The sequence below is a fragment of the Phalacrocorax aristotelis genome, chromosome 3, assembly GCF_949628215.1.
Source record: "Phalacrocorax aristotelis chromosome 3, bGulAri2.1, whole genome shotgun sequence".
Lineage (NCBI taxonomy): Eukaryota > Metazoa > Chordata > Aves > Suliformes > Phalacrocoracidae > Phalacrocorax > Phalacrocorax aristotelis.
In genome coordinates this window covers 76,650,722-76,677,906 of record NC_134278.1, presented here as the reverse complement: position 1 = coordinate 76,677,906, position 27,185 = coordinate 76,650,722, and the positions used below count along the sequence as shown (strand labels likewise).

The window sequence follows — 27,185 nt, the reverse complement described above, 5'->3', positions numbered from 1 at the left end:
TCCTAGGCCACCCTGCTTGAGGAGAGGTGTTAAGACAAAGAGAACTTCCAGAGGTCCCTTCCAACCTTCACCATTCTGTGATTCTGTAACAGACATTTCACAAACTCCAAGACTACACAAACGTTGAACGGACAGGTCAGAACATGTTGCGATAGCCAACAACATTGCAGAGAATGTGCTTGTCCTAGTTGGCAGCTGAGAGTAACAAAGGACATGGTGCATGCACATGTACACGCTAGCTGGTGGTGTGTAAGCGCCTGCCCTCCTAATAGCATAGAAACAGAACATCTTTGGTAGCTGGACCTGTCTTCAGTGGGACCTAATAAAGAAAGCATTCAAAGAATGAAGGCTGTACAGCTCTAACAAAAATACCCTGTTAGTTATACCCTAGAAAATGGCTACCATACCTGACGTGGAATTCTTCGGGCCACTTTGGTTTCTCTTCAGGCTAATGTGAACAAGGACAAGGGAAGAGACAGAGCAGGAAATCGGAAGTAAACTTTTCGAAGTGCTTTCTACAAAAGGGTCTGCAAATCAGGGGAATGGGTCTCTTCCAAAGAAAAGTTGAGGCCTCAGATGCAGTTTTTTTTCTTTTTACACTACTGTAGCTGTTTGCAAATATAGCTATTACTAACACAACTAAGTGTGCTTTTCCACACAGCAAAGCCATCCGCAAAACTTTTAAGGATGTAACAGAGCATCATTGTTAATGACTATTTTAGATACACTTATGTTCACTACTAACAGTAAGATGTTATTTCTGGACCATTATGCTTGGGGCCTCAATCTATATTTATAAGCTTTCTGAAGAATAGACACCCAGAATGTTTTAGCTTATGGTATTGATGAACATAAGCAAACCAGAACTAACGTTTTTATTCAGAAAAAAAAGTTACATAACCTAACTCCTGACTACCCCAACCTAGAATTGCCACTCCTAAAACAAAGAAGGAGCACCAATAAACCTAAATTCTATCTGCAAACAAAGATAAATTGTATTATTGGTACAAATAAAATGCCTTTTAAAAAACTATGTTTAAACAGGAAAAAAGGTGAATGAACTTTTAAGTACTCACTTTTTTAATATATCAGTACTTCTCTTCGGAACTGACAGTTTGATAATTCATTCATTGTAAATTAAATTTTAGTATATTCCACATAATGAAGATTTACTTTGTTACACATGTAATCAGAAGTCTTAATGTCTAATTAATATACCTGCGAAAAAGTCATAGCTTTCAAGAGTAGATCAAAGAGTCTTCTCTTAGGAAACTAGGTGAAGTCTGCAAACTCTTAAACAGGAGGCAGTATTTTCCACTAATTCTCCTGCCCCAGGATATCCATCTTTTTTTTTTCTTAAGCAATACAATATGTAAAAATCTGGCTACTATTAATATTCACAAAGCTATGTAATTAAGACTGTTTGTAACAATTGGCATCAAAATACTGCATCTACACCCACACAATTTGGTATGTTGGGTGAAGCATGCCAAAATTTTTATCCTCAGAAACTTTAATGTCTCCTACCACCCCCCAGTTATAGGAAATCTGTATTTCGAAATCCTGTTACAAAAATGTCAGCTCTAGAAGCTCTGTTTACCCAATTACAGTTTAAAACCCTGTAACAGTTAGACTCACTTATATGTTAAATGCCTCCCCAGCCAAGAGGCAGAAGAAATCCAGGACAAACTGTAACGTTTTAAAAAAAGAAACCTTCATAAATCAAGCATTTAAGAGAGTAGCACCCTCTTATTTCCACAGAGCCTAGACAATAAAACACTCTCATAGGTTAGAACAGATCTTTGCTCAAAAGCTGGCAATCCAAACATCCAAAATAGCTAGAATAAGAGAAAGGTGGTGACAGTATTACAGCAGATTATGAAAACAAGAGAGGCACCAAATTAAGTTTTAAAGCGACACAGTCATAACCTCTGGGAAGTATGAGATTTTTAACTGGGTAGATATTAGCTTCTAATTTTATTTGTTATGTGTTACATATGTATCAACAGAATTTATTATGTGGCTGATCAGATAAGAGAAAGAGGGTTTCCTAAAGAACCAAAAGAAATAATACTTATGGAAACAAAGACTAAAACAGTACTGTTAATGCACATTTCAAAACTGCAGTGAAGATGCTGGTGCAACTCCAACAGTAGTAACCAGAGGTGGAGGGAAATGGTTAGAAGATAAACCTACAGAAATAAATTACTTCTAGGAGTTACCACCAGAGCAACTTTGACATTGAGGATAGCTCTATCCTGAAAAGTGTAGTTTCCCTGTTTATATGGGCAGAGCATGTATATTACAGGATAGGGCAAGGAACAGTCCTAATTACATTGCAACTCTGCCTGAACACAAAACAAAATCCAGAAACACAGTGCTTCTTGGTTCACTTAGACAGAATTCACTGCCAGAAATACATTAAACACTTGTTTCCAATCCACACCACTTGTACAAATCACTACTTTGGTATTTCAACACAAGAAAGTTATTAAGAAAACCTTTAAGGTTAACAGCTCTTCCTTAGAAAAATACATTTAAATTCAATTTTTACCTTTCCCTTTTGAAACATGGCACAATTAGAAGTTAGTTATTACTAAAGAATACTTCGTAATTGCTAGTTCGACTCCCAATTGCACCATTATGCAGCACACACATTTAACTTCTTTAGGGTAGGTTCTGTTATTTACTAAGTCTGTAAAAACACTAGATAATGAAAAAGCGTATAGTAAGAACCCAACAAATGAGAGGTATGAGCTACCCTTTGTTAGAAAACAAAACTATGCATCTGAAACTACACTACTTTTCAACAGCTTACCTTCTTTTTGTCCCTCATTGAGCCCTTCCCTCGGACCATTATCTTGCATCCTGTTTCTGCCTCAAGCTGTTTAGCTGTTAGTCCTCTGGGCCCAAGGATTCTTCCAACAAAGTTAAACTGGAAGGGAAAAAAAAAAAATATATTATTTCTGCAAAAGCAAGTTAACAAAATTAATTTGAAATTTAACAAGATGTATTTCTGTCTCTAAAATATCATCAAGTGTTATTGGTTTGTAACACTACACTTAATACCTGAGGTTAAAGAGTGAGGTAAGTACTACTTTCATGCATTAGATAGCTATGCGACCCCTACTTTAGGGGATACAGGTTTCAGGTGGAAATAGGCTTTTATGTTTAACATCTGGTTGTCTAGGACAGTGGTAGTCCTAATTTCCTCCTTATGAAGTTGTATGTTCTCTTACAGAAACTACAAAGCACCCTCCCTCACCACCAACATGACCAGACATGCCCATTAGTAGGCCAACAATGTGCATCACATTAGAAACACACATTTTGATTGTATGACCAGATATGCGCACAACTTCCATGTGGTGGGACTGATGGGGTGCAAGGTGTAGGTCTAGTCCCATAATGGCACAGGGCCTTTAGGAAAGGCCCAATGGCCCGCTAGTGATTTGTTCCCTGGCTACAACTAAGGAGCCTGCAGAAAACATTTTTCACCCTTTCATGCTCTTCCAGTGGACTTGATCTGGACACCATGCTGCTGGCTGGCCACCCACATCTACAGACACTCTTCTTTACCTACTGGAGCATTTTCTTCAGAAAAAAAACGAGGCTTGTTATGTATTCACTTCAGGTTTCACAGGCAACATTTCTGGAAAACATTGTATTTGCCATATATATATAGTATGTGTGAGTGTGTGTATATATAAATATATATGTATATACAGACACATGACAAAAGCACTTGTCATCTTTGTAAGTTGTACCTTTACTCAGTTGTGCATACAAATAGAGCAAGTATCTCATGTTTAGTTGGTTAACTTCAATACCAGCAGACAACCCCCTGCTTAAGCTTAGCACAGTAATACCACCATTTAGCCATATATAACATTATTTTGTAGCTATTTTCCAGTGGTTTTTCCCTCTCATTTTCAATCACATATTTTGGAAATTACGACATAAATAAGAAAAGCACTAAGAGAAGGTAGCATTAAGAACATAGCAGTACTCTGACAACTACAGTGCAAAGATGAAGCACCAGGCTCAAAGGATACATAAATCTAGAAATTTCAGACTGAAGATTAAATTCAAAGATGATATTAAGCCAACACTCTGCAGTAAGAGCAGAAGTTTGGATATTTTAGATCCTGGTAAGCAAAGCTATTCAATGGAATTAAGAAGAAGTAGTTCGCTTTCATTTCCTCAGCTAATTAAAATTGGGCTTGAGTACTACAACTCAACATATTTGAAATCCTTATAAACTACAAAGACCAGAAATGATTTAGGAGTGAGCAGAAATTATGGACACAAGCAAATCAAAGTTCCTCAAGAAAAATAATAGTGTATCACTACAGCTAAATTGTTCATAGGGAAGATACACTTGCCAAAATTATTTCGTATTCCAAGTGCAAAAAAAACGAAGACATTACGAAGTCTGAATCAACCGTTGGGAAAAAATAAAGAATCAAGGCATGTGTGAACACATACACAAACTGTGAATCATAGGAAATTAAAGGATATACACTAAGTCTGGATTAAGCAACGAACCAGCTACAAGTGATAAAGTTCAGCCTTGAAATATTATCAAAATCCTGCATTTGTAACACATTTCATGCTTAATACCAAAATCATACCACTATCTTACATAAACAGCATCTTCCTTTCCTTTCTCCACAACCACACTTCCTGCACACTAGATCTTTAGATACCTATCCCTGCTCTTTGTTAATTTCTTAAGGCAGGATGCCTGGAGAAGGCAATAAAACTGAGACCTCAACAAGGTTAAGTCACTCAGAACAAGTATATCTTACAAACTGCATTCTTATTAAGACATCCCAGCTTCTCTCCCTCCCCCAAAAATTCAGTTCTTATGTTTCATTCAACATTTGTTGACCTCAGCTGCTCTTCTCCATTACTTCTGCCTTGCCAGTTTTCCCCAGTTTTGTATTCATATGCAACTTTTATGACCCCTACAACCACATAACACTCTACATTTGTATAATGAATTCCACATTGTTGACTTCCAGCACACTAATTTCAAGACACTTTTGAATTTTAATTCCAACTTTAAAAGCTTTTTTTTCCTAAGCATACTTCCAATCAAGCTGTTCTTGGATGTTTGAGAGATCTAAGCTGTGAAGGAGAACTCTGCAGGACCCCACCTGAGGTGCAGTCTTAATTGAGTCATCACTAATCAATTACCAGAGTTTAAGCCAATTACTGCTTTAACAAATGATTCCCAAGCTTTTGTACCGATGGATCACTGTCAGTATTCAGTTCCTCAGACTACAGTCTCAAAGTCCGAGCTGAGAACTCCGTAGGAAAAAACAACCCTCTCTTGTGAAAGGACCGCACAGAGAGAATAGCGATCAGCAGACCACAACTCTGGAACCGTGTAGACTAAACCTTTGTGTTGGACAGTCTCAAAGTTTTATCAGAATCCAGTTGTATCAGCAGCTACTGCTTCTCTTACCTGCCAGGCCAGCTAGACTATCAATCAGAATTATTGGAACTAGATAACATCTGACAAGTTCAAAAGACCATTTTTGTCACATTTAACTCAAGACTTCTTATGCTCTTTGTCCCATGCTCTCACCCAATCACACCCTTCTTCGTCCCCTTGTGTTTCCCTACAAATACACACCTGTGTTCAGGAACACTGCTTGTTCTAACATTTGTACAGACCAAAAGCTATGAATATTTCCCCATAACTTCTTACAGCTTTTCACACTCTGCACTTGTCTAATCCTCTAGGATTCACCTTACCCCAGTGAACTGCCAGAAAACAAACAGCAGTGGTTCACAAGTCAGCTTGACCAATTTAAGACTGCATTACTTTGAATGTATCCAACTCTCAAACATGTTGTAATTAGAGAATATATTTAAAATTAAGCAGAAGTGACCCATGCTCAGATTAACTGCTTCTACATCATCGACACAGAAAAAGCAACTAAATACTTCATTTTCCTTCATCAAGTTAGTCTCTCCTTCCCCAGCAATTAATGTACTTCTCTACTCAATGTATTTTTTGTCTGACATTTTCACTCCCAGTATTTCAGTTATTTTTAATTATTTTAATTATTTACTTATTCAATTATTCTTCTTATTATTATTTTTAAGAGCTGAACTATGTATTATTTTTGTCTTCTTAAATATTCCTATACAAACTCAAAATTAGAACTCAAGAAACAACCTCCAGAAGAATGTATTTGTGGCATGCATAAATACAAAAGCATCCTATGCACCACCTAGAATTCTTTACGTTTTAGGAACAACAGAGGGAACCAGGAAGTATACAACACTAACAATATCCATAAAAAGGCAAGAATTAGAGTATCTAGTGGAGCTCACATGCTGAAGCTCCAATCAGTCATACCACGTTGCTCCCCTTCTCTGCCTGTTTCTCTGCACTGTCACTCCCATTCCCTTAGTTTGCTAACCTTACAAGCTTGACATTTCTGGGATGTATAAAATACTACAGAATCTTGCTGGTGTGCAAAACACTTGTTGCCTTTTTTGAGAAGATGCCCAAAATACACACTTTTAAAATAAGAGACAGACAGCATATGTTCGGAGACTCTGTACATGAGGATCTTTGTTACTGAAGGTGTTCAGGCAGAAACAAGCGTATTAGGAAAAAAGTTGCCCTAAATCCTAATGTTTGCACCTACTCTGGGATATTAACGATTACTCTGCAGCAGCTGACGCTACCCAGAGCTGACAAAATTTTTATCTGGTGCCCCACCTAACAAGTCCACTGCATCAGAAATTCCCTGATAAAAACAGCTTGTATTCCCTATGCATAGAACAGCTGTTTCTGAAGCAGACCGGGTGCTTTTACAGTCCTATGCCTCATCAGCCCCCACGCCCAGAACAAAAAAGTAGTAAAGGAAAATAAGAACCACTATGCTGAAGACTCAAAGCTGCTGATTAGTAAGAGGTTACAAAGACATGTGTCTGATTTTTACAGTGTATAGGAAATGCAGTGTTTATGAAACGTTCCATGCAAGTTAAAATCTGAAGAACTTGAGGGTGTCCAGTAGCAGTAAATTCCATACTATTATTGTACCTTTTGTATTTTGTGTTTTTATTTGAAACCTGAAAGTAAGATATGGCAAGATCTAATTTATCAGATGAAAAAAAATTTCCTTCATTACTGGAGAAGGATTTGGAAAAAAACTGATTAAAATATCCAAATCTAACAAGAAAGAACATAAGCACATGCATTTGGTTAAAGAATTATTTTGCTCAATTAAAAACTAATCTATTCTACCATCTTATTAGCAAGTTTTCCAATGATTTACTGTACTTGGATTTTGCAAAGCTAGTTACTTATCACTGGAAAAAAGCCAAAACAAGTCACTCAAAGTCTATTTCAACTTAAGGAAATCAGGAAAAGTCTTAGGAAGCTTATATGTTCATCAGATACAGTGCATATCTGAGTACTAAGGTTTTATACACAGCCTAAACGTTATTTTAAGGAAAATCTCAGGGAGACTTCAGTAGTTCCTCATTACACCAAAACCAAAAGATGTTCTATGCTTCCTGTTGACTTTAACTAAAATAAAGATGTAAACATTTAAATTCACCAAAAACTCTAAACACACAAAAGAGCCCTTTCTCAAGTGCTTTGCAATATGTCTATATTCCTAGTAATCTGTCATTTTGGTGTCACCTTCTGATCTCCAACTTAAAAAATAAAAAACCACATAAATTCTGTAAATTCCTTAAAAAGAAAACACTGGAATTACTACAACTGAGTACTTGTAACTGTAAATGTCCACTCTTGATGATGCTATTTAATTCTTAAATGCCTGTAGAAATTGGCTTCAGTATAGTTATGCTATACATGAAAATACATTCTCCATTTTGAAACTACCCTTACATATCAGGAATTCATTTTCTTTTTAACCGTAAGAGGACACAAAAGTTACAGACTTCTACATCAGTCAGAAAGCAGCTTAGCCCTTCCCTCATGTTTTTTTCCAGTTACAGTACTTTATTTTACAGCTAAGTGTTAAACATAACTCTGCAGATCTAGGTGGATTTTCATGAAGACAGAAAACTGTACCTTATATTCACCCTGTCCATACCCAAATCAGCTTTCAGATTATATACTAACATATTAACCTAAAGCATCCCAAAAATGTGGTTTGAAATGTCCTGGTGTTTTAGTTTGCTTTTTAAAGACATGGAAAGCAGCATTTCCTGCCCACTTCATTTTCATATGCTTTTCCCCACCAAATAAAAAGCAGCTTAAGACCAAGACTCTGCATGGTTCCGTGGTTAAAAATATGTCAAGGTTAAGAAACAACTGAAACTGGATGTTACAATGGAGAACACCTGGTGATTTTATCTTAAGCAGCAATGATGACAGTCAGTTTAGCTGTTATGGAGGGAACCTTCTATGTCTTTAGATCATAATAGTCCTATTCCAAGGCCATTTGGAAGGTAACTTAATCTGACAGAGTTACTAGCTGAAGTGCTAACTGTGGAAATGAAGTAATGAAGAAGCACAAAGGAAATGCAGCAAGAAGAGACAGGCATTCAAAAGCAAGCGTGATAAATGCACATGACACGATGTTTGTTAAATGTGAGTACTCTTTGTGAGCAAGATTAACACTACTTCTTAGTATTAATAAATTTCTTAAACCTACAATTAAATTCAAGTCATTATTTTCATGCATGGTTTTGATGAAAAGCAGTTGATGTATTTAACTGAAACATATTTATATGCAAACTTAAATTGGAAATACTACCATAGAAGATAAAAATAGCATTATACCAACAAAACATGCTATAAATACTTAGAAGACTTGTCTCTGAATCCAACAAAAGCTTTCACTGACTCACGAAGAGTAGAGAATTTAGGGTTGCCTTCTTTTCATTTTCTTTTTAAAGGAGCATTGGTTTATGATACTAATATGGTTATTTTCCCATTAAATAGCTCTGCATTTATTAGAAATAGCTTGAATTGCTTTAAGCTGATGTTTAGATAATCATTAAAAAAATCAGATATACCTCCGATTAGACTTTTTGAAAGCTGTAACTTGAAACAAGAATAAAACCACTTGAGGTACTGGAAAACAAAATATAGCATATTAAACCTTAAGAAGGTTAAGATCATATACTTTCAGTTAGTTAGTTTAGTGTTTAATAAAGAAAACAAAATTTGCCACATAACAGTACAGATAGGTAGCTTTAAGATTACTTTCTCAGAAATTTAATCTGAAACATTTTATAGGAGAATAGAAATAACTTAAATGGGCAATCCACCTTAAGTTAACGGAATATGCTTTCTAGCAGTAACATTTACCAACATTTATTCAATTAATGTATCATGGCCAAATACCCATTTTCACAACAACTATACTTTTAAGGGAACTAACACAGACACCTAAATTGCGCGCACACACACACACAGACACACACACACACAGACACACACACACACAGACACACACACACACAGACAGACACACACACACACACACAGACACACACACACACACACAGACACACACACACACACACAGACACACACACAGACACACACACACACACAGACACACACACACACACAGACACACACACACACACAGACACACACACACACACACACACAGACACAGACACACACACAGACACAGACACACACACAGACACAGACACACACACAGACACAGACACACACACAGACACAGACACACACACAGACACACACGACCATGGATAAGTTTACCACCAACAGTAAGGCAACAGCAGGAACTGCTGTCTTTCAGTTAATATTTACAGCTCCCCACATTTTTTCAGTCAAAATTTTTTCTTGAAATAGTTCACATTATTGACACTATCTCATTCCGTACAGAAGATACCACTAGATTTTTGATTGGTGGCGATTAAGGAAATAGAAAGTCCCTTCTTCCATAAATAGGAAGCCTCAGATATGCTTCATGCCTTAAGTATTTCCAGTGATTCAACACCACAGTCATCACAAGGAAAACAACTACACAGCTTTTGTTGAAGAAAAGCAGTAGTAAGAACTACTACCAAATAAAAACAGGTGCATAATATATACATCTTACTCAGTGACCACACCATAGGTTAACTGAAAACAAAGTATGAAAAGTTTACATATACAGCCACTTGTACACATTAAAGAGATGAAGTGGGGAAAGCGTAATGTTTCAGGAATAAAATAATTTTGAAATTGCAAAAATCTTTTGTTAACAGCATTACCATGTATTTTGAGGATTAAATATGCTCCAGTGGAATTCATCAGGTGTTTTGCATAGTTATGAAAAGCAGGTTATCTGATAAGATTTTACAGGCAGAGAAGGCTGACAAAGCAGATGGTATTATCATTGTCAATAGAGTGAACGTAGACAATAGTAACCGCATATAGAAGTTAGGTGGTTTTTTTTTGTTTTGGTTTGTTTTTTTTGTTTTTTTTTTTTTTTTTACACACAAACTAACTTTAGGTAGTTAAGACTGCTAGTGACAACAATGAAGTTGTTTCCTGAAGCCTCTTCCAGAAACACCTACTGGTAATAGAAGCGAGACTGCAGACAACAATGCATGAGAAACATTCTCTCTATCCCTTACTACAGCATGTTTTCTAAGCTAAATAACCAAGTAAATGCCAAGTACGTATGTAGCGAATACCAGCATGACACGTATAATCTGCTTATGTCAAATATATCCACTTACATTTGCTGGGTGTATCTGACATACACCATTCTAATACTATAATCAAAGCTAAATGAGAACTATTGAAGCATTTAAGTGATTAAGTAGAAAATTAGAAATGCTGTGCTGTAAGAAAATTACATATATAAGTTATCATGAAATAAATTCATCACTTAAACACAAAAATAAAACCATTAAGGTATTGGAGAACAAAATACAGAATATCAACCTGCAGAAAGTTAGGATCTATCATATTTGCAGTTAGGTACTTTTGCGCTGGATAAACAAAACCAAAACCTCTACACACCATTTGAAATATCTTCAAGATCACTTCAAGTGTGAAAAATTTAATCCCAACATTGAATAAAAGCCAAAAATATTTGAAGTAGTTCAAATTCTCTACAATTTGAGTTGTCACAAAGAAAACAGCAAAATTTTTATCACTAGTGAAGAAATGAGCTAAAAGATTTTTCTTTTTCTTAGTTTAGTAAATGGCCAAACATCACTTTCAGTGCGTATGTAATTCACTAAGACTGGTTCCATGTTTACTTAGCTCATTGTATACTTTTTCAACACATATTACGGGGATTTTTGTTTTCCTAACTCAGTTACCATAATCACTTTCCAACATCAAAGCCAGAGGGCAACTCATCTTGTTACAAGCAAGAACTGATAATTATTGCGGGAGTAAGACAAGTTTAGTCTAGTTCAAAAACTTCTCTAAGTAGAATGTTTATTAGTGCAAAAAATAAAGGATATGAACATAATTGTAATATATTACTGAAACATACAGTATTTTTGCAACAGGAGTACAAAGTTAACATTCGGTGAAGTCTGATTTATTATACAAAAATACCAGCATCCAGAGAAATATGACAATAACACATTAGTGCCAAAGTTTTGCATATTACATGTCTCAGGTTACAATTAAAAACTCAGCTAGTAACAAAGAGTCAATGAGTTCTCTCCACACAAATCCTTACATCCATTACTCTTTCCCAGATCTATATTTAACCTAGGTATTACACAATGCAGTTACTGTAGCAGGAATTTTTGTATCACTTTAAATTCCTTTAAATTAGATTATTTTTAAAATTTTTAAGCACAACTTCTCAAGTCAGTTACAACCGTATAAATTCCATGGGATCTCCAGAAGGGAGAATCGTCTCCAGAAAATTTTTCAAGCTCACTAGTGAGCACTATTTGGGGCAGGGGAGAACATCTTAAATCTCATCTAGAAAGCCAATAAAATGGTGTCAGTACAATTCAGACACTGAATAGTTAACATTATGGTCAGAATTAAAATCTCCTGAATGAACACGCACATGCTGCAAGCCAGTTGGCTGACCAAAACTGAGCATAATATTTAGCATTTGTTGGCCAGTTAGTAAACAGACCTTGCCGATATAGACTGCACAGTCTTATTAAGAAATGTTGATACAGATTTGTCTATGTTTACCAGTAAAGCTTTAATAATAAAACAGTAAATAATCCATCATGACCAGTAACAACTCGTTCTCCCTGTGAGATTAAGAATTGCAGCCTTTGCTCTTGGACATCAGCAATACATGCTTTCATGATTTCAAGGATTACCATAAAAACCATCTTGGTCTACCTTAAGATCTGCTCGTTTATTACTGTTACTTACTAATGAAGTCCTCTCAGTAACATTAAAACAGGTGGTACAATAAATAAGAACTTTTAGGAGTTTTTAATACTAAAACTCAGGATTTTTCTTGTATTTGGTTTTTTCTTTTTAAGTCTAAAAAAAGTAATTCTGTTAGTAACAAGAATCACAAGTATTACACTTTCCAAAGGGTTACCCGGAGCCCTTCTCAACTATAAAGTTCTCTTTTCTAGTACCTATATTCCAGCAACATAATATTATTTAACAAATTAAAAACAGCTTCAAATTGTGTTCTGGAATACGTCAAAATAAACAGTTCACCATGAAATTTCAGATAGAAAATTGAGGCTGTTTTAATTGGGTGATAAATTTCAATAAATCTATTACTTGCTACAATAAAAACTTATTTTTATGAAGCAGTACTGTACAGTTAAAGCCCCAAGACAGCAGAGCAACATTAAAGAACATAGCCATCTTCAATTAAAAATATCAATTTATTCCATTTAAAGACACTATAATTCTGCGAGGTTAGTTTTGTTGCTAGGGTTGACTTGCAAATTACCAGATTATTTACATCCATTTCTGACTGAGCAGAATTATCATGCACTGGTCATCATTCAAAAAGCTTAGAATCTTTTTCTGATCACTGCAGCTGTAAACTAGAAAAAACAGATTATCCATGTGATGTCAGTATAATATAGGTTTTAGTCAAACTGCATCCTAATGCTTAAAATTCTCCTTTAAAATAGGCAAAAAATAAAAAAGCATTTAAAAGTATAGCTGGGATTTAGAATGAATTACTAAATCCTTTAAATCCACATTATTCACCTCTAATAACCTCTGTGCTGAAGGCTTTGAGAGCTTGTTTAACTGACAAACAGCTTTACAAACCCCATGTAAATACAATGGATCAGATCTATAAAACCAAAAGAAAAAAAATCAGGCTAGCCTTCCAGGTCATTTTAATACTGGTAATAGAGCTTCCTTTAGTACAGGAAAAAAAAGAAATCTCAGAGCACAGATTTAAAAAATAACACACTGAATTATACAGCTTTTTTCTCCAAATGCTTAACTTGCATTTTGTAAGAGAACCTAAGTATCAAGTATTCAGATTAAATACTTGGTGTTCCATTCAGTTGTTCAAATTTTTTAATATGATAGCTAGAAATTTATCTAAATAACACCTGATTTTTAGCACAGAAGTTTAATACACGTGACAGAAAAACCTCAGCAGTAGCTGAGTAACTGAGAAGCCAACATACAGTTTCCTTTTGTTACCTTTTTGAACTAGGTATCTGTCAAAACTCATTATCAAAATGCAGCCAATAAGAATGCAGGATATAGTAATTCCTGTACATCAAAAAAATCAACACCTTCAAAATATATTGCTCTTGTTATCTAGCATACCAACATAATTTTCATCCACACATTCAACCACAAAATATAACAGAGTCTTCCCCGAAAATCTGTTTTCAGCTCCTCTGGGCAGAGAATCCCACCTGATTTTTTTAAAACACAATGGGTACATGTGTTTTCAAGGGCAGAAGAGATGAAAAAATATTTCTGTATGTTAACACAAAGACAGTATCCTTAATCTCAAGGGCACTATTTTGCAAGATTAGCTGCTGAAGAGCTAACATCATTTGTTCACAAACCCTTTGGCTAACTTAAGGTTGTTCTATTTAACAGCATCCCAAAAATTTAAATATCCTAACCTACTAGATTTGAAAAATTGCCACATACATCTAACCAATATTCAATTCAGTTTTCTAAAAATTTACCAGGGCATAAACATTTATGCTAATGCATTTACCATTTAGTTTAAAATTAAGTGATTACTAAGGTGTTTCACTGTATGAGGGATTTTATTTTCTTTTTCATTTTTCTGTAGCAAAATTACACCTCTGTCATATGATTTTGGCATTAGATAATACCACCTTCAGATTGGAGCTAGAAGGCAATCCAAACAAACCAAAAAGCAGATATAATTTTTTTTTGGTGAAAATTAATGATATACTGCCATCATAAAGACATTACATTATATTGTCAGAGTCAAGAAACTTTAAAACACTGCAGAAGTTGCACTGCTTAAGTTGTTTTAAATAGAAGCAGTGGAAGTCAGATAAATGGACTACAAAGTCTGAGAGAACTGATTAACAACAACTCTTAAATTACTGTCCTCTAACAAAAAGCTACAATAGCTGTGTACTTCTGTTCTTTACTGTACAGAATTGAATAACCACTTGGAAAAAAGCTAATATTATAAACAATCAGCATTTGCATTAGGTAGAAGGAAAAAAGGCAATGCTACTAAATTAGCTACAATTTTGCTGATATTTAGTTTGATATTTTTGTATAATGTATCACATAGGTAATACTTACATTGACCTAAAAAAACTTACAGAATTCAAAACTGAGATCTACAAAGGGCTGCTGTGCCAATTCAAAAGGTAACCAGCATTTCATAAATGGTATCGTGTACTAAATGCAAGAGAAGATTTTCAAATGACTACATAGCTCCACAGCCATCAATATCTCTATACAGAGGTATATAAAAGTAGATCTGACTAAACACAATACATCAAATTCCCTGAGCAAAGAAGCTTGAATCTCTCTAATCTCTTTTACTCAAGGCCTGAAAACAATATCTGGTGCATCATGATGCTACATACAGTCCACCTGAACTTTCACATACGTATTTTAGTACTCCCCATAGAAAAGATAAACATATACAAAGGCAATAAGTTAATGCAAGACCATCTCAAATTCGTAAAAAACCACTCTGATAGTACATTCCTAACAAGAAGCTGCTCCTTATCATGGGAAGAAAACAGCTCTTAACGGTAAGACAAATGAGGCTCATCTATCATTGTTGCAGTCCTCTAAAAGCTGCCACCAAGCTCCTCAGCTACACCTCCCTTCTACAAACACTCCAACAAACTTCAAGGAAGGGGACATACCAGCTCCTCCTAAGAGGAGGAGATCTGGAGTTTCCTAATCTCTTCCCACTGTGTCAGATTATGCTGCTGCACAAGGAGCCCGTCCACATTTAAGAACAGAAGAAATGGCAGAGTCCTCTCCACTTACAGCTTTTCGGCTGGAGTATAGTTTCACACTCTTGAGCCCACAGCTTCTTTCACAGAAAAGCTGAGCCCAGTCCTTCTCACCTATTAAACCCAGTAGAGGACTGCCTCAAGGGTGCCCCACCACCAGCCAGTTATAACAGAAATGAAAGAGAGGACAGAAAGGCTTGTTCATTACTGGTTTACCTGTTGAGGAGCCACAAATGAGGTTTTGATCGTCACTTCTCTTTGGGTCAACTAATAGCTGTAAGCCATGAAAAATAATCATGTTTGGGTTCAAGAACTAAACAAGTTCTTACGAAGCAGCAGAAACCTCAAATCAACAAGAAGCAGCAAACATCATCAAGCAGGATTTATCTTCCAACTAAGATGCTGGGCTCATTTCAAGCTTACATTCTAACAGCCTTTACTGCATGTAAAAGAACTAGCTGCAGTTATAAGTTACATACCAAGTACGAGCTTTTAAGCGATTAAACACTGATTTTTCCAAACATTAACTTTTATTTTGAAAATGCATCAAATATAAAAATCACACTTAAATCATTATACTTTTCTACATCTCTAATAAAGGGGGAACTGGGTTATATAAAGTTTATATCATTCAAGAGCATTCATGCTCTCATCTATTACAAAAATAAGCTTTTTCCTACATTAAATATTAAACTGCAAGATACCTATAATCAAGTATCAAAATGTTTCCAAAGAGTCCCACTGAGGAGTGAGAAAACATCAAAAGAACATTACATAAAATCGCCTAACAAAATGATTGAATCAGAAGTAAATAAGTTAATTTTTAAAATAACTTTCTTTGGACAGCAAATGAAGTATTCATTTCTTTTTGCACTGGATGAGCCATGGAAAACTGCAAAGTCCAAAGACTACTTCTATAAAACTATTTAAGTAAAATTAAGGATTTTATGTTACTAATAAAAGCACTCTCTTAAAGTTTGTCCTTCCAAACTCTTTAACCTTCTCTGTCATTAGGGCTGACTGATAAGCCACCAGCTGGTTTTTTTCTTCCTCGTGCTACAATGCATTCTCTTCCTTTTTAAGGCTAGTATACCCAAGCAACAAACAGCAGGACTTAAGCCAGCTGCTAGAATGTCACAAACCTATATATTTAGCTCCCATCTCATTTATTGCCATCCCTCAGTGTCAACCATTTAATGTCCCTTTTGCTCCAGTCTACTGACATTCCTCACTGAGCTGACAACAACACTGCGGGCTGGATCAGCAGCCAGGAGGTACAAGAACACACAACAACAAAGCAGAGAGACCTTATCAGTTACCAGAGACAAAAGCCATGCCTTGTCAAACATACTCAAGGTGAAAAACATCCTAGACGCTTGTTCTCCACCCCATCCCCAACCCCATTTCTGATCTCATTTTCACTGTTTAGAGATTGTGTAGTTGTTTATATAAATATTAACTTTAGATCTTCAGTGAAAGAGTAATTTGTTCTCTTAGCATGTTTTGCATTATTCCATCTTCACCTAATAGGACAGAAATCCTCCCATTTGTACTATGTTAATTTTCAGTGTTTGTTTTACTTCTGCTTTCTCAATGCTTTTCATACATAGTAATACAAACTGTGCGTTGAAGTCACACTGCTTTCCATTTAAGATTGTTTTAAACATTAACCCTTTTCCTCATGCCACGAGTTTAAAAAAAATCTTAATAGGGTAGTTTCAATTCCATTTCAAGTAACTATAAAATAATATCCCTCAAAATGAATTTTATGCTACGTGTTCTGTTCATGTAAAAACACTAATCTAATTACTGTCATATTTTGGAAATAATTGGATTTTAAATTGCTTAGAATTATCAACATAAGTGAGAAAGCTGTAAAGATAGACAAATTAACAATTTCATGGTTTTAAAGTGGGAATCTCTGTTATTGTTAGAGGCCCATTTGCAATGATTTAAAGGCCCACAGTACAGTTTGGTAGTTCCCTCCTTTAAGTGGTCATAAAAACCTTTAAACAGTAATTGAAAGATTGTTAACAGAAACTCTTTCAGGAAATCAGATCCCATGAACAATCTAATAGTAGGCATGCTTAAGTGAGAGAGTGAATAATCTGCTTCCTCCTATTCACTAAGATGAGGTTTTCAGAACAGTGACAAGACATCAGTTTCAATAACACCAGGACATGAGTAAAAATTGTTCAGGTCTATGCCCTACTTGGGAATCCTGAGACATTTATCTAGAGAATTAACAAGCTGTGCTATGTGTAAATTGGTCTCCAAAACCTAAGTGTTCCAGCAGTGGCCTGTAAGCCTCACAGTTTACATCATTAAACTCATATTCCAATAACAAAGCATCCTCCGGATATGCAGTCCAACAACTAATTTCCATAATAATACCTTTTAATTAGATGTGACTACATGTGACATTACCCAAGGCACTTAAAGTTGGCAATTTTGCTGTAGACTACTTCCAATTCTCAGTAATTAGAAGTGAGAAAGATATGTTTAAATTGGAGCACCACTGCAGATGGTGATACTGTTCTTACAAATGCTTTGCAGAAATGGAAATTCTCATACTTAGGGGACACCATTGCCTTTTTAAAATTATCAGAGAAATACAGTCACTTTCCCTCCCCCAAAAAGGACGAGCTGACCAAGCAGAAGCAGGCTCTGAGGTTATACTTAAGTCTATGCAAAGGAGAGGTGCTCAGTAACCACTTTATTTGACATTATTAGTTACTGGAACTTTAAACAAAGTTCAGTATCCCTTTCAGGCAATAGATTTTTATGCTGAATTATTCAGTGTTTTACAATTCTAAGTTCCAAAAATAAATCTATTAGTCACCTTGAGAGGTGGGAGGAAACACAGGAATTGCCCACTCCCAAATCAGAAGACCTTAAAGCTGTATTACAAATACTAGTTATGATTTATTTCCTCCACAGTAGTACTCCCTTTGACAAGCAAAGTTTCAAAAAAAAAACAAAACAAAAAAAACCACAAACAAACAAAAAAAACCAAACAAAAACAAAAACCCACCCCAAGAGTAAAGCACCACACCAAGCAACAGAGCAACTAAACCCATGATAAAGATGCATAGTATTGTTCTATGGATACAATTACCAATGACAGCCATGATGAAAGCTCCCATATGCAACCAAGATTTTTTGGGAAAAAAATGCATTTTACAAAATTTCTGAAGTGAGTGACAAATTAAGGTATTTAACCTTCCTAAACATAAGCGTGCTTTCCAGTCATGTGATTGATTTTAATCACCTTATTTAGCTGACTAAATTGCAATTTATAAACACAACCAATATTAGATAATTTTTGTGTTCTTCCTTTACTTTTACACACCATTGAATATTGGTAACACGACTGCTATCTGATTCCTAGAATTAAAGCTCTATAGTAGAAACAAACTGAAATATATAAACGCATGGCAGGAATCAGAATTCTTACCTACTTTGAGACAAATCAACTTCTGAAATACCTATTTATGTCTTTAAATATATTGAAAATGTTCCAAGTATTTCAACAATCAGAGCTACAGAAACTCACAATTTAAACAGAATAATGCTTAGCCATAGGAGCCTTGTACATCACAATCAATTTCCACGTACGTACTTTGCACTGCATTAGATTCATTAGTTGATTTACCAAACTAGGTCTAGAATTTCACGCCATGAAAATACTGAAACACATCACAAAACACTATTTTAAATTGTTTCATCAAAACAAAAGCAATGCCCCTCCCAAAGGTTTAGAACAAAAACCAGTAGAGTTATATAAATGGTAGTGTTTACCTACAAACTGGTAGCGTTCTTCTACAGACTTCAAATTACATGCTTCAATCAAGTGTAAAAGAAACTAGTAGATTTCAGTGTCTACTTGCTGTTGTCCAATTTGTTATAAGACATAAGTTTCTCATTGTTGAATGTATTTAAAATGACAGAATTCAACAATTCCATTCCTCTTCTGAAAAGACTGTTACAAAAGTGTTCGCTATCAACATACAGCTGCCAGAATCAGTAAGCTTCCAAAATTCAAGCCTAGGATTGCAGAACAGGTCAGAAATGCATAAGTTATCCCAAATTATAGCCCTCAATATTTAAATGACTTCTGCTAGAAGTTGTTTTATTACCAAACCTTAACTCTCTGCTCTATCTGTAAGAAAGTACTTCATAAAAAGACAAATGAAACAAAACTGAGAAGCTCCTGGAACACCTTAAAAAGCCCAACTGGTCGGGAGCACTTAAGGGTACAAGTCTCACGACATAAGCATTTTAGAGTTATGTGCTTCAGCCAGCATCAAGCAGTACAGAGCAGCAGTACTACAGTAATGATAAGCACCTTTGCATATCAAATCATACTGAATCTATTATCCTAAACACAATTACAACACTACTAAAATAGCAGCATGTCAACAACTAACTACTACATTCAGACTTCGTTTCTAAGTAGCTTTTGCCTTTTACCCAAAGGCTTTTAAAGTAAGGAGACAGGCAAACACTGCCACATTCAACAGTTCTGTGATGACGACCACCAGCACCACAGTAATTTCAACAAAATATGAACTACCTCATATTTACCATAGGAAAAAGGCATAAGAAAGCTATGATAAAGCTTTGAGATGCACTTCAGGTTCACATACCAATCCACCTGTCTGTAGTAACATACACCTCTATATCCCAAGTTATCTTCCAGCCTTATTTATGCTGCAAAGCCAGAGTTCCAGGTTTCTCTCTCATCCAGCTTGCCAACCCACTGACTCTCTGAAGAAACTGTCCTTTGGAAAGACTCACAAGCTCTTGTTTACAACTTTCCAGGTCTCAAGGACAGCACTTGCACTTGTGGAAGAAAAAAAAACCGCAAATTTATTTTTTTTTTCCAAGTTAGACTGGCCAAAATAAAAGATCAAAGCCCAAGAAATATTACTTTAGAATGTGTTGAGTGACAGCAACTTTGCTTTACTTTTAACGCAAGTAACATTCACTTTAAAAACAACAGTAATCAAATACAGTTAAATGAGTACAAAATTCAAACAATTAGGTTAAACAGGATGACCCATTGTCATCAGTACCAAAGATAACATTAACAAGATAACAATTGGTCATTTCCACTAATCACAATAACAAAACTGGAACAGCAATAAAGGTAGATCTATTTCATGCAGCATTCGTATTTTTAGACCACCTGTACTTGGGGAGGGAAAATATAATCTGAGAAACTGCTGTATATTTAAGACAACCTTAAATCATAATTCAGTTGACCATCTTCCCAGAGCAAGCAGTTTCTGTATCACTGACGAGAGGGCAAAGCCCTCAGTGTCCTTTGACACTAGAGATCATGACATTTGTAACTAGAATGAACTTGAACTTTTAGGTCAGTATGTTCTGATTGTTTATAAACCACATAGCTGAAAGATATTGATCAAGCTCATGTCAGTACTCTAAAGAAACAAAGCTGCTGAAAAAGCATTAATCAGCATAAACTTAAAATGAAGCGTTGGGTGGATGAACGTACACCATTAGGACAGGAGCATGAGCCTTCCCGGCAGTATTATGCTTTATGATGAGAGACAACTAAAATGAGTGCAGGTGAGGTGTGAAAAGGAACTAGCTGCTCAACCACCAGCATTTTTTTTCTTAAAATACTGAGTGTAAATGAAAAAAAATACACACAGTTTCAAAAAAGTGTAGCAATTTTCAAAAGGAATTGGTGCCTTCACAGAATTCAACTATTTTACACTGCTCTTAAAAGAAACAGATAAAAGCTTAGAATTGTGAATTAATATTAAGCCAAAGTAATGGAAATGAAACAACTGTGTCCAACACCTGTTCTTACTGGCTTTAAAAAATAGCAGAGACTAACTGAATAAATTGAGTAGATCCATACAACAATGGATGAATACCTATTAGCTACACAATCTCAATCTCCTACATGGAGATGTCTGTTGAGGTAGCATTTGTGTTTTGGTCTGAATTTAACAATCAAAACTAAGGTAGGCAAACAACAGTTCCTTAGCTATGAAACAACACACTAAAGAAGAAAGGGAAGATCTAAACAAAGATTACTCCACAAGCTCATATTTGTGCATAATCTTCCTCTCAAAAAGATTCATGGAAAAAGACCAAGTGACCAACATCGATGAGACACAAATGCAGAGAACAACAATCCTGTTCTTTTGAATCATGGATCAAATTCAAATCAGAAATGAATGCTATTACACTTCATTACACTGAAGAATTTTCCTTGACAAGTGATACACACTTTAAAATGTATTATTAAGAACTTCAGGAACAGCAGAACCTAAAAACAGCACACCTCTCTAAAAAACTAGCCTATGTTCTTGCTTAAAAGGCAACTTTGTTTTTTTTAATTAATATGCACCCCCAAGGCTTGCGGGCAGACTTACTTATTTAGTAATAGACAACACACATTGTAGTACTGAGGACACGTAAGCCGATTTTTACCTGAGTGTACGATTTAGGATAGATGCAAGGAAAGTATCAGGCTGATATTTTGACTGGTACTCAAGACTACTTTTAATAGCAATTCAGGAGGGGCTCGGTGCCTTCTTATCCCAGTGAAACATGGATCAAGCATAATTAGTGAAGACTTGCATTTCACTGATCTATCTATATGAAGTTACAGAACTCATGCCGTCCTCTGGCAAGAAAGTAATTACTTTTGCAAGGGCAACTCCATAAAATTCTGAGTGTACAAACAGTAATACCTGAACTACAGAGCTACTAAAAAAAAGAAAAAAATATCTAGTGAGCCTGTCAAAAGCTTACTGACCACCAGATACAGGGTGGGAGGGGAAGAAAAGGAAGACAGCATGGCATTATAATTGCCAGGTTAAGCTTCTAGGAAAGCACAGCAGCTCAGTGTTACAGGTCTCCTTTGTCAACTAAGTAGCAGAAAAAAAAAGTTTTAAAACCTCTTTGTTCTCAAAAAAAGGGGGTTTCTCTCTGTACTTCCTACCTCCTTAAAGCGTTGTACTTCTCAAGTAGAATCCCCATCCTTAAAGAGTCAACCTCAGCATTCTGAAGGAAAGGGAAGATCTGTTCGTGGCTGTGAATAACTGAGTGCATCTACTAGGGACTCCAATGTCTAAACAGTGATTTGTAAATTCACATATGTTTTTCAAAAACAGCTCTACTGTGCTTTATTAACTATGGTTTTAGCCCTTCCTGATGTATTTCTATGTTTACTGCAGTACCCAATCCTAGTTGAAGTACACAGGATGTTAATTCAAAAGAACTACCAAGTTCAGCAGGTGTGCCCAAGTCTACCTGACCTATTCACAGCAACAATCAAAAACGTCATGCTGAAGAACTTTCTCCTCTCTGTGGAAAATCCTTCGTTACTATGACAGACATCTGAAAGAACAGATCGAACAAAAAAAAAATTGGGAAACAAAAATCAATATTCCGCAAATCTCTCTGCCCCACAATTGACCTTCCATTATTTCTATTTGCACACAACTCTGGCACTTAGTCTTGCAAGAGCTACTACACCACATAAGTAAAATTTCCAAGGGAAAACAGTTCAGCAAAAGGAAGCATAGACAAACTGACTCAGAGTTGTATTACATCATCAAACCACGCACTCAATTTTTGTCGTCCATGAACTAAAGAACCTTACATGTATGAAGTGCAGTATTCTAAAACAAAAGTGGGTATTAAGACAGCTCTGATCAAATAGCTTACCCACTGAAAGCCTAACTCTGCAGAGGCAATTACAAGCGAAAGAGGAACCATAATGAAAGGCACCGTAAGAGTAAAACCAAGCATGACAGATGCCGACTACTACATCTTAACTTGCTCTTCAAACAATTCAGCTGGACACGTCCTTTGCAACCTCAAATTTCGTAATTCACAAATTTAACCTTTTTTAGTAAGATTAATTTATTCTAACTAAAATATTAGATATTTCATTCATAGAAAAAAAAACAGGCATCTACAAACTTACTGTTTAGACTCATTTTATAGCCTACCATTCTCCTTCAGCACTTGGCTTCCCCACACACACTCTTCTTCATCCATGGTGTACAGAAGGTGCCCGAATGTCTAGCACTAGCTGTTACTGTCAGATAAGAAGACTCCTACCCTTATGAGTTGGACCTAGTAGTGACCAACCATGAAAAATAATCCTCTACTTTCTACTAGAAGTGTTGTATATGTACTGGGTATCGCTAAAAGTTTAATCCTATGATGCTAATTTGAAGAAGTTACCCATACAACCGTCACCGTAACAAACTGGTATCCTAACAAACATGTTCAACTTGTGTATCAGTACCTGACGCAACTCAATTCTTCTCCCAGATTTCCAAATTTATTTTGGAAAAAATATAAAGGGAAACATTGTCCCTAGCCAAAACCAAAGGCTATTAACTTAGCATTTACTTGTCTTACCTCCACCCTCCCTTCCTTTTTGTTTCTATTTCAACACCCACACACAAAAAAAATCTGCAAAAAGTTAGAGAGCAAAATTTGAAAGTAAGAATGAAATGGGAATATTAACAGATAAGTGACTAGGTAATCACCTGTAACTTAACTGCACTCAATGCTTGAACAGTTAATGGGGAAGAAATAACTCTCACAGGGATGTGATGTGGACCAAGTTCATCTGTACTGCTGAACTGATGCTGAGCCTGCAAAATTACCATCAGAGACTAAAGGACAGAGTTCTTATCTCCAATGTATTCTTGACTGTCTTCCATCCTTTTGCCTCCGAAGACAAACATGCCCTGGAGATCTGACAGACTTATTTCTGAATAAAATTTTGACACTGAATGTCATCTTTCAGGAAGGTGCTACCAAAAAAGTAAGCTATTGAGTGTGAACAAGGGCTCAAAAGAAACTTACCTTTCAAAAGGTGAATCAGATGGTCAGTAATAGAATATTCAATAAAAATTAAACAGAAAGGGTAAAAAAGGCATCATACAAATATTAAGGCATGTCTGTCATTAGCAACTAAAGGGGACCTTTCACTATGAATTCCCTTATCATTTGCAGCTGGAGTGCATAAAGCCTCTCAAATATTTAAAGTTCAAAGTCAAAATAAACTTTTTTTCCTCCCACTACTTCTACTAGAATGTTTGTCCAAGTATGTCATTCCGACTGTAAATTAGTAATCAAACTATTTTAGTTTTTTTTATATACATTTGTACTTGTATCATTAGTTGACCTTTATGCCAAATCTTCCTTCAGCCCTGCTGGTACTCTGTAGCCCAAGTTTATTTAGAGACCAGTTATATTCTCTCTTTCCTTCCTATTGCAAGGGTAAACAAGGCCAGCTTTTTTAGCCTCCTTTCCTGTTTACCACTAGGGAATGAAGAGCTTAAGTAAAAGAATCAGAACAATAAATAAAGAGGATGTTATCATTTTCCTAATCCATATTAGGGATGCTATTAAACTCTGATATTACCAAATTGAAAAAGGATTTAAACGTTTTGTCAGTAAGTTCCCCATAGTAAAATGAATCCCTGTGTTCATCATTCTGTTGTACTAATTAAACAGTTTTAACTAAAATGGTCAGAAAGTACGCACAAGCTGTTTATCACTGCTGGCCTTTGAGCTTCAGTATACTCAAAGGACATGTTACTTTAGATGCGATAATTACTGAGTTCTTATATTTTTACTGAAGAGGCACAGAAGAGTTCCAACAGAGAATTTCGCATTAATCAGAGCTAACAGGGTACTTATTAATAATAAAGCCATGATTATAATAGAAAAACATTTATTCAGTCCAACATCTGTAGGTACTAATTCCAAAAACTGTTTAAATTGATATCAGGCGGAAAGTTTAGTCTCAGCCCTTTAGGGAAATTCAAGAAAATTAATCATTTATCTGAAGCACAAGAAGTGCTAAATACTATTAGCTATTCACCCACAAACAATAGCACACCCTCCATTTTTCTGCTTAAGAGCACAGTAATTTTCCTGACATCTTTTCTCCTTACTTTTTTAAACTCTGATCGAAGACATTTCTCCATAAATTGGAAATGCCTTCAAACTGTAACACCAAAGACTTAAATGAACATACAAAGATGTAACTGTAGAGAACACACATTTTTAACTGAAGGGCGAATTATGGACAACTAATGGAATTTAAACTTCTGGGTGTCTTCTGCACAAATTCTTTCTTAAGTTTCAGGAGCACACACATGGTTCAGAAGAGCTAAGTAGATCAAATCTCAGTTCTAAGACTAGAAGTTTCTATAAAGATCTAACACCTTCCAAGGGTGCTACAAGAAAATAAGATATACAAATATACATAATCACATTACTGTAGCTTGCAATGGAAAAACAATGAGCCAGAAAGCAGACCACCCCAACAGTTACACAATTTATGAGACTGATTACATCATGGAAAAGTGTCCCTTATCAATATGACATACAAAAGAAAATTAATTATTCTTTAGCAAGATTTTTGCATATCTTCCACTTACTAGTACAGAAGTAGAAATGCAGGCTCTACGCAGTCTGCATTTTAAAAACTATGGGCTGTTTCAGACAATTGATTTGTTGGAAAGTTGAACTTTGCATCAACTATGGTCTTAGAATAAAAATTAAAATAAAAATGCTCAATATGCAGTCATATAAAAACCTAAACTATTAGGAGACTATAGGGGATTTTATATATTTATTTTAAATTTGTAACTCAGTTTTACATATTCTTTCATCTGTGTAGGTACTCAAAGGACAGTCAAATAGTTATGTCTAAGGGATGTTGGCTATAACAGTTTACTGTTTCATCTCTTATACTTATAGATGTATGTTTATATATATAACACAAGTTTGTTTAAATTTATGGCAGACCATTATCTTTATGCCTTACAATTAATTTAGGATTCTGTGCACAAAATGGCACTATAGTACTGTTCAGTACTCACTACAGTCAACTAATCTATATGCTTAAAATTATAAGTCAAAAATATTTGCCGGAATAAAAGTAAATTAGAACATCATAAAAGTTTTGTGGGTTTTTTTTATTTCTGTTATTAAAAATATTACTAAATTCACATCAGAAACGGTTTCTGGTCACTCTTCTCTGAATGATCTTTAAGTTTATCCATCTTTATGCCTTTGTAAGGAATAAAAGATTGTCAGTTGGAAGAGAATGATGGTGATAGAAGTAACTGCATTTATCTGACAAACTTTGATAGTCTGCACAGCATGTCTTCTCTGTATCTGATAACGATTAAACGTAACACTGATTACAATGAAATTATCTTTACAGGTGAAATTATTCTTTACAAGTGAATTTTACAGGGTTTTTTTAAGACAAGTTGGAATCACTATACTCCAGACCTTCTCAGTGCTGTACTAGCCTGAATGCAAAGCAGGGTATTTAATTTAAAACTTATGGAAAGATCTTAGAAAAGGCCTACATACAAAACCACAGCTCTTTTTTTTTTTTTTTTTAAATGCAGTGGCATATTCTAATTGCTTAACCAATTACTGAGGCTGTGCAGATCCCATTCAGAGTAGCTAAGAGCAAATACAGACACCATATAGAAAGACAGGAGCACACAGAGAACACCGGGCTTGGCTCCCTAACGAAGCTTGAACTGCCAAGTACCACCACACTGGTAGAACCTGTACACATTCCAGCAAACACTGCACATTATCTCACATGAACCAACAACCTTTTTATTCCAGGTCACATGTATACAAATCTCAAGTCTTTCCAACTTCTGAAAATATAAGAATTTATTTGAATAAATTAGTGACCACTTCAAGGGCATTCTTCTGAAGGCACACTAAGAGCTAGCAGTAGCTAGAGAAATCGTACACCCAGTTACACA

General features: G+C 35.5%; 1 protein-coding gene across 13 annotated transcripts in view; it reads right to left on the bottom strand.

Annotated features, from left to right (window-relative positions):
- QKI (QKI, KH domain containing RNA binding) overlaps window positions 1-27,185 on the bottom strand; it is a 158,320-nt gene that overhangs the window by 92,128 nt on the left and 39,007 nt on the right. For all 13 annotated transcript variants that reach the window (XR_012659702.1, XR_012659703.1, XR_012659704.1 and 10 more), the window contains exon 3: window positions 2,819-2,935. Coding sequence is in view for 10 of the 13 variants with exons in the window: in XM_075088057.1 (XP_074944158.1) it covers window positions 2,819-2,935 (117 nt within the window). In the remaining 3 variants the exon portion in view is untranslated. The remainder of the gene's footprint in view (window positions 1-2,818; window positions 2,936-27,185) is intronic.